Genomic DNA, 15,549 nt, shown 5'->3' with positions numbered 1-15,549 from the left:
GTTTGAGGCTGTTGCACATAGTCCTATCCCCCTAAAGCCACAGAGAAAAGACTAATCTCCATTTTATCTGTAATTCATGTACTGGAAGACTTCGTCAAATCCCTCCCCTCAGTCTTTTTTCCAGACACAATAACCCTAGTTCTTTCAGCCTTTTCTCACACATCTCAAATTGTTTTTATAGGTAATAGCAAAGACCCCAAGCCACAAGGAAGGGTGCTATGACCACAAATAATGCAGCTAGCCCTGTGACTTTTCACCATTAATTATTTGGATTTTTTTCCTTTATCCAAACATAAAAGGGGACCAATTATCGTTAAGAGCTAAAATTGTGTCTTCTGTTAAGCCTCTGGCTCTTAAAACCTTACCACCATTAAGTTGCCTTTTTCATCCCCACATCTTTCTGCACCTGTACATTGATCACTATAGCAGTTTGAACACTGGAAAATACACAAGCAGACATACAGAATACACATTGGTGTTTATTTGTGATTGGCAAGTCACATTATTAAAAGTTGCAGGTACCAAATCCTATACTTGCATTTGAAATTTATTTTATAATTTTCAGGGACCATTTAAGACACAAAGCAAAATAAGCTACAAAAGAAAAGCAGCACGCATCATATGCAGATGCGATTGTGGAAAAATCAAAACAACATCCCCTCTCCCATCAGGGTATAATTAAAAAAATATTCTTAATTTAAACAATAAAATAAAATGGAAATCAAATCTGTCCTAGGGTGAAAAACTTGAAGGCATCATCCATGGAATGATTTTATCAGTTATAAAATGTGTTAAAAAAAACAACGAATATAGATCATGGCACTATAGCACTTTTACATTGGGAGGAAATTAAAACCCTCTTGTAACATACCAATTGCATATATCTAAAGTAATATACACAAGGTTTCAAGTAACGGACTGTGTTCTGAAAGGAAAATTTCCATTTATTAATAAAAATAGTGAAAGGGCTATCTATTTTTCTTTTCTCCATCGACTGGTTGATCCAGTTCAGAATCATACTGACACTTTTCCACGCAATTCCTTGGGAACCATCCTCTGACTCTTGTTTCACCTAGAAGCAAGACAAATTACATTAACTGTCGAACAGAGCAACTGCTAGTTTTTCCTACACTGAATCTACATACAGAAGGAATAATATGATCTTTGCCACTGAGAATTTCACATTTGCTCATTCAGATGAGTAGTTTATGATTGGTGTTTGGAAAAGTGCCGCAAAGTTAACTGCCAAAGCATTTCTAGCCCTAAGAACTCTCAGACTTCCCAGGAAAGGTATTTAAGCAAGCATGTAGGAGTGCACACACGACAACTCCCGCCCCCTCAGAGACTTTGTGCGTCTTCCTCATTCCACCCAGACTGGCGTTTGGAATAACATGATCAGAACGAGGAATCCTAAAGTGCTTTTCTACTGTGTAAAGCATTAAACTCCCCATTGTTTGAAGTAGAACATAAACAATTGGAATCGTGTCCAGATGGGGGTTAGAAAGGTAAGAAGAACCAGAATTACATTACTGTAAAATCTAACATAGCTTGTTAAGATTAAATTTTCTGAACTAGACTGAACACTTCAGTACTTTTTTGTTCTGAATTATTTGTAAAACTCGGACTTGGAGAAGTCATACATCAGGAATACTAACAAGTTTTAGATCTCATACTGGTCTATTCTGCACCCTATAATTTTTTTTAATAACTGCTTGTTTATTAAGTTATAACAGGTTTACATCCTATAAACACCAAAAACAAAATGACAAATCAGTATGAGAGTAGGCACCATTATTATCATGAAATCTTTCTACTTAGCAAAGTGTTGCCCAATGCTCTTTACACCATCCAAGATGTTTTCTTTTTCCTGATTGACTAAATTGCTCTTTGATCAAACTGGTCACGCCTATCAATTATTATTAATAAAAAGGAACTGGATGGACGTACTGGGTCATTTTTTGTAAGTGATCTTCAGAATATAAAATGGCATATCATCAAACAATAAATATTTCCCACATTTCAGTTACAGGACATTTTTTTAACCTACAGTTTTCAAGGACAAAGACTGTCCCACCTATATTACGCTGGTCTCATATGCCATATTTTTACACGATTATAGAACAAATTTGAAAATGGAAAGCAACTACAAGTAACTGCTTTGTACCATCAGTAGTTGAGTCAAGAATTCTTTCACCATACATCCAGTGTCTGAAAAAGAAAATAAAAATAATTCCATTAGACACAGGGGCTAATCTCACAAATGTCTTAATCAGATTTAATTATGCAAAGCCACTAACTTTAAGCCTCTTGTGGCTAAAATCAGATCCCCTTTACTCAGTGCAATTCTAGGTTCCTCAGTGCAGGGTGTTGTGAAGAATGTTTTAACACCTTTAGTCATGGGACAGCAGGCACCACTGTAGTCTTCTACTGCTTGGTACCGCACCTGTAAATTTAAACAGATAGTATAGTATTGAGAGCACTTGTGTGTGTTTGCTGTCTGTATCAGTTTTCCCATCATTTGCCATAACCACACCAGTTAGGAATGTAGCACTGAAGAGACTTCCCAGCTCATCAAGTCTAATCTCTGGCTGTCACAAGTACCAGGACATATAAACCCTTTCATTAACTTACCAAGCAGTTAAAAACATACTGAGAAATCTAATGTACTGTGATGAAAACTGCTGTCAGAAAGACACCTAAGCCTGGGTTAACTGTTTGAGAAGGAAGAGTAGAATCATCCATATTTTGTACTGTCCTGGAGACATTTGCATGACCTTGGCATGTGGCATGCTTTTGCTTGCTATTAAAGTTCTGACTATATAGAAACCAAGGAATGAGTACAAACTAAGTTAGATACATTTTAACTAGAACAGGGGTTCCCAGCCTTTTTATACTGAGGACCAGCAAACAATCTAATTTACATATTTAAATCTAATTTTTACCAGGTGGGGTAGGGCGGGGAGGGGTTGCAAAGATCATATTGGTTTGGGGTACCCTGAAGGGGAGGGGGCTAAACAAGCAGCAGCCCAGAGGGACCCAGATGGGGCTGCCTGGGAAGAAGGGACTCTGCTGCCTTGCCTAGGAACAAGCAGCAGAGCCACCTCCCTGTCCTCCATCCTGGCCATTTCCCTGCCCGCATCCTCTCACTCCAAGCCGTGAGTGAGGCTGGGGGGTGCTGGGCTGGGCAGGACGGGCCCCAGTACCTGGTGCACAGACAGCGCCTCGCCAGGTGTGGCCATGGCAGCAGGACAGGGCAGAGCTGGTTGCCTCCCTCCCAGGGCTGCCCTGCCGCCCAGCTTTAACTCTGCATGCATGTTACTGCTGGTAGCAGAAGCCACAGCCCGGCAGCCAACATGATGGTTGGGAACCCCTGAATTTAAGTGTTTTGTTTTTGGGAAAAACTGAGGTCTTTGTTTTCACAAGTTTAAGTTGGGTAGCATAAGTTACAAAGAAAAATAAGAATTGCAAAGAAACATGTAAGGTTGCAAAAAGACATTGCCTTTGTGGCACCATAAAAAAAATGTTATGGCACAGACAGACATCCAAACAGACATCCATACCCCTTGTCATGCCACAAATGCCCAAAGTTGTGGCCAGGATAACAGATGGTAAAAATCTGTACTGCTTTTGTGTGGTGGATGTTGGTTTGCTTTATGGCAAAAGAGCGCAGATAGCCTAGAGCTGTCTCCAGCTGCTCTGGCTGCATCTCCCAGGGCTTCAGGGACCTGATTTTGTGTACCTTGAGAAGGACTGGACCCCTGGAGCGCAGGAAGTGTCTGGGTCTTCCTGCTTGCAGAGGCATGCCCCAGGCATCTCCAAGTAGGGGTTCCCAGGTGTGCGTACTGCACGGCCACCTGCTAACCCCATTCACAGTTGCCCTGCAGGATCACGTCCCTGAAGCCCGTAGAGTGGCAGGGGCCTGACCATACAGGAGAACAAGTGACATCTGTGTCACCCAATGAAGCAGATCAGCTGTGCCAGAACACAACCTGGCCCAGCTGATCCCACTCCGAGGATGACGTCTGTTTATGGCCTCAGATTGCAAGCACCACACAAAATACTTACGCTTCTTAGTCGCTTGTCTGATTTTTGTTTGAGCTGCTCAACCTGTAAAACATTATAAACAGAAGTGTCAGGTGGCATGTAATTAACAACGAGTTACCAATTTTAAGTACATTTTTTGTTGTTGCTGGTATATTACTATTCTGTATCTAAGGGCCTGCTTTTGCTCCCATTCAAATTGACAGCTCAACTTCACAGGTGCAAGGTCAAACCACAAGACACCGAAGTGAACTCTGCTGTTGGTGGCACTACTGAAATTGGCAGTCAAACCTCAACAATAATCCACTGATCAACAGATTATAGGCAATACACCCAAGAATGAAGAGTAAGGTATTTAAGCCATTTATTCTACAAAACAGTTGTACAGTGTTTGGCTTAAGGACACATACTTGCTGAACGATCAAGAAGACTACGCTCTGGATTTAGTCTCACCTATAAGAGGTCAATTCATTCTACATGGGTTCCTACGCCCTACTTAGCACTACAAGATTTGAGCACCTCCTGTTCCCCTGTATGGATTACCAAATGGATCCCTGGGCTTCCATTCTTGCTTCATTCAGCGCTCTTTGCCTCAATCACATAAACTGCTCTAGAGGGACACATAATTTGGAACTGTAATCACTACTTGCTTTACCCACTCAGCCTGTTCTTAATACATTCTGAGTATAGAGTCTATAGCAGGGGTGGGCAAAATGGCAGATCTGGTTGGCGGCTGGACTCCATTTCCTACCAGCCCCTGCCTGCATGGCTGGGGCTGGTTTTCATGGAGAGCCCAGCAGCAGCTGCACTGTGAGAGTGTGGGGCCGGGGTTTTCATGGAGACCACAGCCCCAGCAGCGCTGCCAGGATGTGCGGCAAGGTGGGGAGCTGCTCTGGGGTCAGGTTGGGATTTTGCAGCAGTGACCGTGCAGGTCCAGAGCCAGGGTGGACCTGTGATCTGCAGCCTGCACGCTCTGGGCAGGGACATGCAATCAGCGGATCGTGGCTCTGTCCTGGCTCCCTGTAGTGGTGACAGCGTGGTCCGGAGCTGGGGCAGAGCCATGATCCACTGCCTGCACATCCCTGCCTGGAGCATACAGGCTGCAGACCAGAGCTCTGCCCTGGCTCATGTGGTCACTGCCACGAGATCCCAGCCAGGCTCTGGAGCAGCTCCCTGCCCTGCCAGCGCTGTTGGGGCCAGTCTCCACAGAAACCCTGGCCCCAAATTATCACAGCAGGGCTGCTGCTGGAGTCTCCATTGAAACTGGCCCCAGCCACGTGGACAGGGGCTGCTGGGAAATGGAGTACACTGCCGGCCAGATACAGCCCACGGGCCAGACTTTGCTGTAGACCAGGCATAAGGAAACTGAAACTAGTTTGGGTACTAGACGCAGTCAGGCTGGGTAGCATGCAGCTCTGCATGAACCAATTATCCTGCTCCTGCACTTATTACACAGCGAACACTGCATGACAGTTCTACCAAAAAGAGTAATTTATACATGAGAGGAGAACCTATCAACACAAGAAGGGACCATGTTATTGGTAAATATTGCCTTATATAAATGAGACTTTTAAAATTACATGATAAGAGGATATAAGGAAGGAAGACATGTTTCCTTCATCAAATTACAAAGCAAATACTTGTTAACTTGAGGTGAAGGTAAGTATGCTGAAGGGCAACATAATGACTGGTAAAGCATTCTGCACCCAAAATTAAGTTTTTTGGGGGGGTTTTTACAGCATATTTAAAATTCGATAAAAAGGTACATAAGGAAAAGCACAATATCTTAAAAATCCTATATATGAAGTAGTTTGTAAGAAAAGGTATTTTAAAAGTTCCAATACATTTTTTAGATTAGACTCCTTATTACCCTATTCATTTAATCTCTGTACAAAACAGGCCAACTGACCACCGAACAAATATGGATGGATTTCAAGAATAATTTGTACATTTACATTAAATAGGTAAACTTCACTAAGCCAACTAAAACTAATGCCCTAACTATGCTGGGAAAAGAACTGGGGTGAGAAAGAGAAACACACAAGCCTCTCATTCAGTTTCTCTGCAGAATCAATTTAAATGGAAAACTGAAATAGGACTTGTCCACACAAAATAGCAACAGTTAGATCAAACGCAAAGAAATAGACATTTCTATAGCCCTCTATACAAAAAAGCATTCTAAAACTATTAGTAACAGGGGAAGGTTTTGAAAGAGTTTTACTTCCAATGTATCTGTTCTATTGAATGCTCTTATTTTGCTTGTGGTTATTTAAAAACCCAGTGAATGACTGCAAAACAAAATAACCTTTTGTGCAAGTGGTGGAAATACTTAGGCATCAAAGCAGAACACTTACAGTCAAACTGTACTGGTGACAGCCTTCTTTTACAGGCCATTCCAGGCCATTTCCCTTGGGAATCCCAGACCATGTAAACACTTGCTTGATGTTTTTCCATTTACTTCCCATGTCATAAGGAAAAATGAAGATTTCACCCGTATGGTAATACTGGATTCTGTCTTTGGCCTGTGCAGAATAAATACACACTTGACATAAAAATCAATTCACAGTGGGATTTAACAGCAAACAGTTGGACAGTGAAGGGTTGAGCTGGAGTACCAAAGCCCACATAACCAAGCACACACGCTTGAGTAGAAATATACTGCTACAGCATTCTTAGTTTAGAAAACATTACTGAACTGGATGTGGTAGATGCTGCAGCTAACACTGCTTCTTACAGTGTCAGCTAGGAAGACCAGAGATTATGCCATGCCGCGTTCTAAGTTCCTGTGGTTTAAAAAAAGCTGATGCCTAACTACTTCTCAAAGCTTGCCACAAGGCGTTCAGTTACCTGAAGTCCTCAGACCTTCCAAGAATATCACAGCCTTAACGAAACATAAACATAGTTTAATATCTACAATAACGTCATTTATCACATACATTTCAATGTTGTTGCCTAGTGGAACAAACTTTTACTTCTTTAAGCAATACTGACATCTAGTGGTGCACTCCCAGAAGAGTAAAATCTTACCTATAGCAACTTGTTTAAATACAAGGATTTCGTTAGTATCCATTATGTTCAATTTTCAAGAGGGAAATTGTATTAGTAATCTACAATTGCACCAGGAAGTCTTTCATTAGCTTAGTATTTTCATATTACTAGAGAGCTGCTATTCTTGGTGTCTAATTTTCTATATTCATTAAGGTAGTGCTTCAAGACCCATTTTAGGAATAAGATTTAATTGTGCTAGACTGTAAATGCAGAGGGCTTCACAAGACTAGATACTGCACAGATTCATAGCCCTTGTCCTAGTAGTCCAATCTAAGACAAGACTTATAAAAGTAATTTTAATAAAGAACAGGACAGAAGACAAAGATAACAGTCAAAAGTTCATGCAGCTCAGGCATGTCTACAAATTGGAGTCTCTGAACACCTTGCACTGAATAATATAAATATTGGGCATTACTTGCTGCCTCTTATCCTTGGTGCTGTTGGCTGACTCTTTAGTTATGTGAAACAGAAGAAGCATGTCTCTAAGAGGGATTTAAAGAAGATAATGGCCAGATGGGTTAAGTTTAGGGAGGGCTTTTCTTTCTCAAGTAGTTACGGAAAAAAGGGCAATGACCAGGAGCAGGAATCCTGGTTTTCCCAGATAAAAAACTGCAAATTCTCTGATAAAACCCCCAGAATCCGTGATCAAAATGAAAGGCCCCTCACTGGCAGGTGCGACAGCCTACAGGGCACAGTGGGGCTGCATGAAGATCTCCTTGCTGCTGTGAGCTCTGCTGTGCAGGCAGGGGATGCCTTGCCAGGGCAGCGTGGAGCTCGCAGCAGCAAGGAGCTTTCCTGCACAGCCACGCTCTGCCTTGCAGTGCCAGGCTGCACATGCTGGGATGTGGACACCCTAAGGGAGGGCAGTGAGCTCAAGCCCACAGCCCTGCGCACAGATCGGGCGGGAGGAGAGGCAACAGGCACAGGTCTCCTCTGCCCTCCTGGGAATGGGCACAGCCGCAGGGACCGGCCCCACCCCTCGTCCCCTGGACGAGCCACCCAGGGTTAGCAGCTGGCAACAGCCCTAACTCTGACAACTCTCTCCCTCCCACATTAAAAATCCCTGCCCCCCCTCCCACCTTATGTACAGGAGCTGCTCTCCAGGATGCCTGGTGGCCATGTACATACAAAGGCATACACAGGCACCCCCTGCCTGACCGCCCTCCTCCCACTCCCCCCAGCCCCTTGCAGGCTGGAACTCTGCCAGCCTGCAGGGAGCTCTTTGCAAAACTGCAAAATCCACGGGTTTCTCCAGTAAAACGAGAAATCTGTGTTTTCCTCTGGCAAAGGGGAAAATCCGTGGGTTTCTCTGTTTTTCTGTGGAAAACGGAAAACCCAGATCCCTGGTGATGAGGAATATACAAGATCAAAATGGGTAGTTACCAGAACATTACTGGTTTTTGTCAAAAAAGATATGCTTGGATAAACAGATAACTGAGAAAGGTCAACATCAGATAGAAAGCTACATCTTATGGACAGGTAGCAAAGTTGTCAAAAGGAAAATACTGACTCTTTAGGTTCATCTCCTCTGCTCCAAATAAAGAAGGTAAGATTTTCTTACAGGGTTTGCTTCTATTAAAATACATTCCAGAGTCCTACAGGGGACAATTATAGGCCAACTGAAATGACACCTGAGGTTTAAAATCAGAGAGGCACAGAAACAGATACATCCAGAGAACAAGTATTATAAAAGAACATACCATAGAATCAATGCCTACCTTCTCCTCAATCCAGGATTCGATTGAAGTTTTATTCCTCAGAATGACTTTCATCTTTAAAAATAGAAGTTGAGAAAATTAGCATTATCCATAAACAGAAAGTACATCGACTTCAACTTAGCATAATTCAACTTAGCATAATTATTCCAATGCTACATGAAAACATAAAAGTTACAAGTATCTTTACATAAAATATGTAACATATTAGCAGGTCAAAACTCAGCATGCTAATATTCTAATTTCATTCCTTTTTTTAAAATGTCCATTTTAGGTTTGAACTATAACACATGATAGGAGTTTGTGCACTTCTGTCATTACCTCCTTCTTAAGATCTCTGACCAGTTGATCAAAGAAACCCCCTTCCTCCCACTTTATTAGTCACCAGAACAACCATTATTATTATTTTAAAGATGGATACATGGAGACACAGAGAGATTAAGTGATCTCTGTTTCTTGAAAGAGAACCCAGGAGTCCTAACTCATATATCTGCTAACTGCATTCCCTACATTTTTCAACAAGAGAAAGAGTAAAAATAACAGAGAAATAAGAATGCAAGACAAAAATCTGAGAAGAGTTACAGGAAAACAGAATTTCTGAGCAATTGCTTCCATCTTAATCCTGAATACTGATCCTCCTCTTCCATCACTTTAGACCAGGGGTGGGCAAAATGCGACCCGTCAGCCAGATGCGGCCCTCCAGGCCATTCTATCTGGCTCACAGGGCCCCTAAAAAATTTAGAAAATTAATATTTATCTGCCCCTGACTGCCTGTTATGTGGCCTTCAATGGCTTGCCAAAACTCAGTATGTGGCCCTCCACCTGAAATAATTGCCTGCCCCTGCTTTAGACCATTAGGGACCCAAGTACTTCTCACAGTATTTAGTTATGTATTACAAAATGCAGTCAAACTCACCTGGATAATAAACAACATACCAACTGCTATAGTTGTTCCTAATGCCAGTCCCAAGGCAAAGAGAGATGCAGCAAATGCTGACAATCCAAAGGGAATAATTGGAAGAGGGTCTCTTTTGGCTGCACTCATATCAATCCTTACAGAACTCCACCCAAAAGATATCTATCAGTAGAAAAATATAAATTGCTGAATATTCCAGTTGCTGGAATAAGACAACTTGAAGTGGCTGGCTTTATAGATAACTTCCAGCCTCTAAGGTTATATCATAGTAGGTACAGTGATTACAAGACATGCTTGTAGAAAGCTCTTTGCCATGAGTAGGTCTGTGCTCAGGCACTACATTCACTTTTCTCTGCAGTCTGCAGCAAGCTAAATTCTGCAGCTAAACCTTTAGGTTCTGTGAAAACTAATAGAACTCCTTCACTGTCTTTAGATAAACATTATGCTGGCCACAAAATTTCTGGGGTTTTTTTATGCCACAGGAGCTCATCTGAAGGTTTTGAAGAAAACCATCCACAAGTTGGAGGATGCTGTTCTCACCTGTCAGTATGACTGCTTTAGGCTGCCTACAAACTCAGGAAATATCACTTCCTCGGTTACACTGAATATATAATTTTCAAGCTTTTCTTTGCAACCATGAAGGCTGGAAACAATTTTGTTTTTGTTTAGAATTTAGAGCACAATTCTGGGAAAAGGCATGGATACCAAAGCAAATTCTGCCCAACTTTGATTTTGATTTTTAAATAAAACTGTTTTATTTAAGTTACTTTGAGTCCTAGACTACTCTTGGGATAATCAAGGTAGACTGTTTTGAGCACAGGAATAAATTCCTGACTTCTGGTAACAGGCAGAAGGAAGTCAGTGGTATCTGCCTGACATACCATCCTAAAATAACAGATCAAAAGACTACGCGTCCCTGTGCAGCACTACTCAGAATCTGTTGCTAGTCCCTAAATAGTGCAAGAAAACTCTAGCTACTGTGGCAGCCGCCAGAAAGGTTCAGAGGCATCACATCTTCCTGTCCAGATATAAATTAGCCTGCTTGTTTAGACAATGTTTTGAACACTGAATTAGATTATCTTACCCTGTTATAAAGTTGAGTGTACATGGTCATAACAAAAATGAAAGATGCATGGATGCATCCAAGTGGGGCTAAAAGGAGGAACAGAGTGAAGTATGCGTGGTTCTGATATCCACAACAGTTATTGATCCAAGGACAATGGTGATCCATCTTCATAACACACCTAAAAGTGACAACAAAATATATTGGCGAGTGTTAAACATCTCTAACAGTATGTCCTGAACTCTGTAGTAGCAGACTACAAATAAAAGCTTACTTGGGTATCCACAAAGCTTAACTAGACTTCTACAAACTTAACTCCATGGTTGGGATATGAATGCATCACTCCCTGCCAAGCCTAGAAGTGCCACAAAGAAGTGATCCCCACCCATTTTCTCCCACACTGGTATATCATGCCCTGGAAAGGAGGCAGTTTAGCTGTCAGAATAGTGATGAGTACATACCAATAGGCACATTTAGAGAGGCAGCTCGCAGGCAGTGCTGGGGCTTGTGTTCAGAAGCTCCACATTTAAAAAAAGCAACCCAAAAAACCCATAAGTCCTGCCTTTGTTATTCCTAAAGCATCTAGGATCATGAAAATTAAATAAGGAGACAATTTATGTTATCGTCCTGCTCTTGGTTTTACTTTGTTCTTAGCAATAAGATAATCTCCATCTTTTTTCCCAGCCTTATTGCTCCACTTTACATGTAGCAGCTACGATGTTTGAAAATGTGAAAATATAACAAAAGAAAAGTACAAAGCAAAAATAAACTAATTTTAATGCAATGGGTGAAGCTATTTGGCTAGATCCACTAATTCTGAATCATTCCCTCCATGGTTATATAGTAGAGGTGCACCAATAGATTGGTCCAATATCAGATGGGCACCGATAAAAAGAACATTGACTATATCAGAAATCGGCCTAATGTGGCCACTAATTTGGCCAATAAAATGCCTGTGCCTGTGCACAGCATGCAGGAGGTGAGGAACACAGCCCAGGGTATCAGGCCTTGGAGAGACGCATGCAGCTGGTAAGTCTGGTGTGGTAGAGGTGGAGGGGGAAGGGAAGGGGCATGGGGACAGATCAATGCCCCCGACAGCGAGGGAGGAGTGGGGCTGGGGTAGGCGCTGTGGCACAGGATGGAGCTATGGCTTGTCTGGGGGGTGCAGGGAGTGGGAGGCAGCAGCTCCTGCTGCTGTGAGCTGCCAGTCCAGGAATGGCTCATTTGGTTGTCTGGCGGCTCCCACTGGTGCTCCTGCCACTCATCTGGGAGGGCATGGAGGGTGGGGGTCTGGATCTGTGCTGGGTGGGCCACAGCTGCGGCTGGGGGCAGTGCAGCACAGCCCGACCCCAACCCACAGCTGCAGCCCACCCAGCCCACCCTTCTCCGCACAGATCCGGGGGCACCCCCTCCCCTGTGTCCTCCTGGACGAGCAGCAGGAGCAGCGGCTGGAGCCATGGGATGAGCAGACAAGCTGCTCCCGGACCAGTGGCACGTAGCAGTGGGAGCCACTGCCCCCGTCCCTGTGCCCCTGGACAAGGTGTGGCTTTGTTCTGTGCCCACCCCAGCTGGGCAGCGCCTACCCCAACCCCACTCCTTCCTCACTGCGGGGGGCACTGATCTGCATTTCCCATCCCCGCCCATCCCTCCCCTCCCCCCTCTCCCCTTTCACCACAACAGACTTACCAGCTGCATGCAGCTGTATCGGAAATCGGATCGGTATCAGCTGATATGCCTCCTTAAATATCAGCTATCAGTACTGACCCCCAAAATCTCTATCGGTGCACCCATAGTATACAGCACTTAGCACACATTTAAATATAATGGTGCATCTCTGCATGTAAAGAAGATAGGGTTAGACCTACACAAACATGCATGAACACTGTAAAAGAAGTTATCTAGGTACCATTCGCTTTACGCGTCCTCTGCAGACACTGCCTTTACGCTAAAAAGACTCAGCATTTACTCAGAAACCAAGAAATACGTTAGGTATGCTCTACTGAAAGAGTAAATTCTTTGGTTCTTTTATGTTTGCTGCTGTCTCCCTTGCACTAAATATTTCTCAGAGTCAGCAGTACCTAAAAGAAGAACTTTAATTTTAAGTCTTCTTAATAAAGGAGGCATATAATGTGTCTCAGTTTCAGAATCCTTACTTCCTGTAAAGTGCACAAAGATTGGAGCTTTGTACAGCCCAGCTAAAATGATTCAATCTAACATGTCAAGTGTTAACAGAAATAACAAATCCCTGGGCATGTTGTAACTTCTCTCTTTATGCTCTCTAAATGTCCTTCAGATGAGGCGTGGCTCAGATGAACAAGTTAACTGGAAATACACACTGCCTTGCTTAAAATGTTTATGTGCTACTTCAGGACACATTACCTTCCAATTTAGCTGCTTGTCATAAAACTATTTTAAATACAAAACACCTTTTATAAGGTAGCCATTCCCTGTAACTTAGAAAGATTGAGCTAGGGCTGAACAGATATGGGTACACTTGTGAGATAACTGATATAGTTCAGTCTAGTAGTCCTATTAAAACCAACAGGTGTAAACAAGTATGAATAAGGCAAAAATGAGCGTTATGTAAAATAAACGATAAGCAGATGATTGAGTTTATGAGTCAGAAAGGTTCCCTCTTGCCCACTCATCAAAATATGTTGCTAAAAAAAGTCTAGACGTGTCTGTGTAAACTCGCACCAGTAAACTGAATGCCATCCAGTTCTTTCTACTCTCGAGTTGCGTAGTTCTGTATTTGAAATAAACATGGCAAACAACGCATGGGGTAACACTCAAAACGAAGATCATTAAAGTAATCTTTAAGAATATAAATTACTTTAAATGTAAAACATTAACACAGGCAAATGGTACCTGTTACATTTTCGGCAGTGGTGTGAACGTGGTGCCTTGTAAGACTGGCACACTTTACAGTACTGGAGATACACGCAGTCCTGAGATTTTTCCTGTGAGAACAAAACTGTTAGGAAGCAGTATAATAAATCGTACTAGCAGAACATGTCTTAACACTTTCATACAGCACTGGGTGTGGTTGATCTCCACCCTTTTGTGGCAGACGGTTGAGCAAGTAATCAGCACTTTCCGCTGTGATTCCAGTTAACTCGCACTGTTAACCATAAAGATTGCCAACTCTGCCCCCCACCCAAAAAAGTACACTTCCAGTTGCTTGATACAAGCAAACTGCATTCAGGCCAACCACTACAAAATAACTAGTAGCACCGAGGCCTTAGTAACTTGCTTTTATTGATTTCTTTCTTCTCTCTAGCTTGTCTGAACCCCAGAGTACACCAACGGCTGGCCAATGCAGTTCCCAATCTGTGGTATGGGTACCCCAGGGGTACGCAGACAACCTGACAGTTTTACGCGTTAATAGATTTATTATAATTACTTTGTATGGCAAAAATGTGCTGGTCGCACTTAAGGTTGAACTGAAAAATTTGCTAGTGGTACTTAAGGGTGTATCATTTTAAACTGGTGGTGCACCATCTGTCAGAGTTTGGGAACCGCTGTCTTAAGATATTTTATGATTCCAGGGATCATAAGGTGCTCCAGCCACACTCCTCCAGCATAGCTCCTACAAGCAAGAGGAGGCAGGTATAATTTATTCCCCAACCCATAGATTCCCCTGATGCACGGACTTGTCTTCTTTTTCTAAGCTTAGCGGTTACTGCAAATTACGAGGCGCAAAGCACGAGTTTAACACCTCCGTCGTCATACCCATTACAAAGATCAACTGTAATACTAGTTCACCGAAGCAAGCCTTTACCGGTTTCCATCCGAAAGGAACATATCCAGGGCCAACGAACATGGCGTTGAAGTAGTTGTAAAGAATCATGACCGTCCAGTTGATGAGCATGATGAAATTCACGCTCCCTCCAGGCGTCTCCAAGGGCCAATACCACAGGACCGCATCGATCATCGCCATCGTGGAGCAGATGGTGATGACGCCCAGGGCTATGATGGGGCCCCAGTGACAGAGCCTCTTCAGTTCATGCAGGTTCTCAAACTTCACGAGCGCGCGCCCCATGGCCATCCTGACCGGCGCCTCCCTGCCACGCGCAGCCCCTAGCGCTCGGGGGCCAGCTCCAGTTCCCACATCCCGGCGAAGGGCGGCGCCTCGGGTCACGGCATGGCGGGCGGGCGGGCGGGCGCGAGGGTCTGCAGGAAGCACCCCTGGGGCGAGCGCCTGGCGCCCCTCAGCAGCTCGCCAGGGCCCCACGTCGCACCTGAGGAGACAACACCACGTCCTGCTGGGTCCTGGCTCCTCAGCCAGCCATCCCAGGGGCTGCCACAGCTGCTGAAGGGTGCCCCAACCCCCTCCCCCCTTGAAGAGTGCCCCAACCCCCCCAAGGGTGCCCCAACCCCACAGTGCAAGATGCCCCAGGCCCCTCCCCCCTTGAAGGGTGCCCTGCCCCCACAAGCCAGGCCCCAAGCCCCCCCTCTAAAGGGTGCCCAAAGCCCCTCCCCCATATTGAAGGGTGTCCCAGGTCCGCCCCTTTAAGAGTGCCCCTTTAAGGGTGCCCGTCCCCCACACTGAAGGGTGCCGCGGGCTCCTCCCCGCTCGAGAAGGTGCCCCGGGCCCCTCCGTTACCATGGAGACAGCCCCGTCCCCGGCCGCCCCGGCCCCTTGCTCACCCCAGCCCCGCCCCAGGCTGCCGCCATGCCGCGCTGCCCCCACACAAGCACTTCCGGGCCGTCCCAGCCGCCGGGCGGAAGCGAAGCCCTTCCCTTCACTTCGCCCTCACTTCGCC

At 44.3% G+C, this 15,549-nt stretch overlaps 1 protein-coding gene across 1 annotated transcript; it reads right to left on the bottom strand.

The window, feature by feature from the left end:
* Positions 1 to 459: 459 nt before the first annotated feature.
* ZDHHC6 (zinc finger DHHC-type palmitoyltransferase 6) lies at positions 460 to 15,485 on the bottom strand. Its single transcript, XM_006277965.3, has 11 exons — positions 15,434 to 15,485; positions 14,565 to 15,024; positions 13,652 to 13,743; positions 10,805 to 10,964; positions 9,721 to 9,882; positions 8,808 to 8,861; positions 6,396 to 6,563; positions 4,066 to 4,107; positions 2,298 to 2,443; positions 2,165 to 2,208; positions 460 to 1,072 (listed from the first exon to the last, which is right to left on the bottom strand). Exons 2-11 carry the CDS (start codon positions 14,829 to 14,831, stop codon positions 969 to 971), a joined length of 1,239 nt encoding a protein of 412 aa, XP_006278027.1. The 5' UTR covers positions 14,832 to 15,024; positions 15,434 to 15,485; the 3' UTR covers positions 460 to 968.
* Between the last annotated feature and the right edge of the window lie 64 nt (positions 15,486 to 15,549).

Source organism: Alligator mississippiensis, chromosome 6 (genome assembly GCF_030867095.1).
Source record: "Alligator mississippiensis isolate rAllMis1 chromosome 6, rAllMis1, whole genome shotgun sequence".
Lineage (NCBI taxonomy): Eukaryota > Metazoa > Chordata > Crocodylia > Alligatoridae > Alligator > Alligator mississippiensis.
This window is presented reverse-complemented; position numbering and strand designations above follow the sequence as displayed.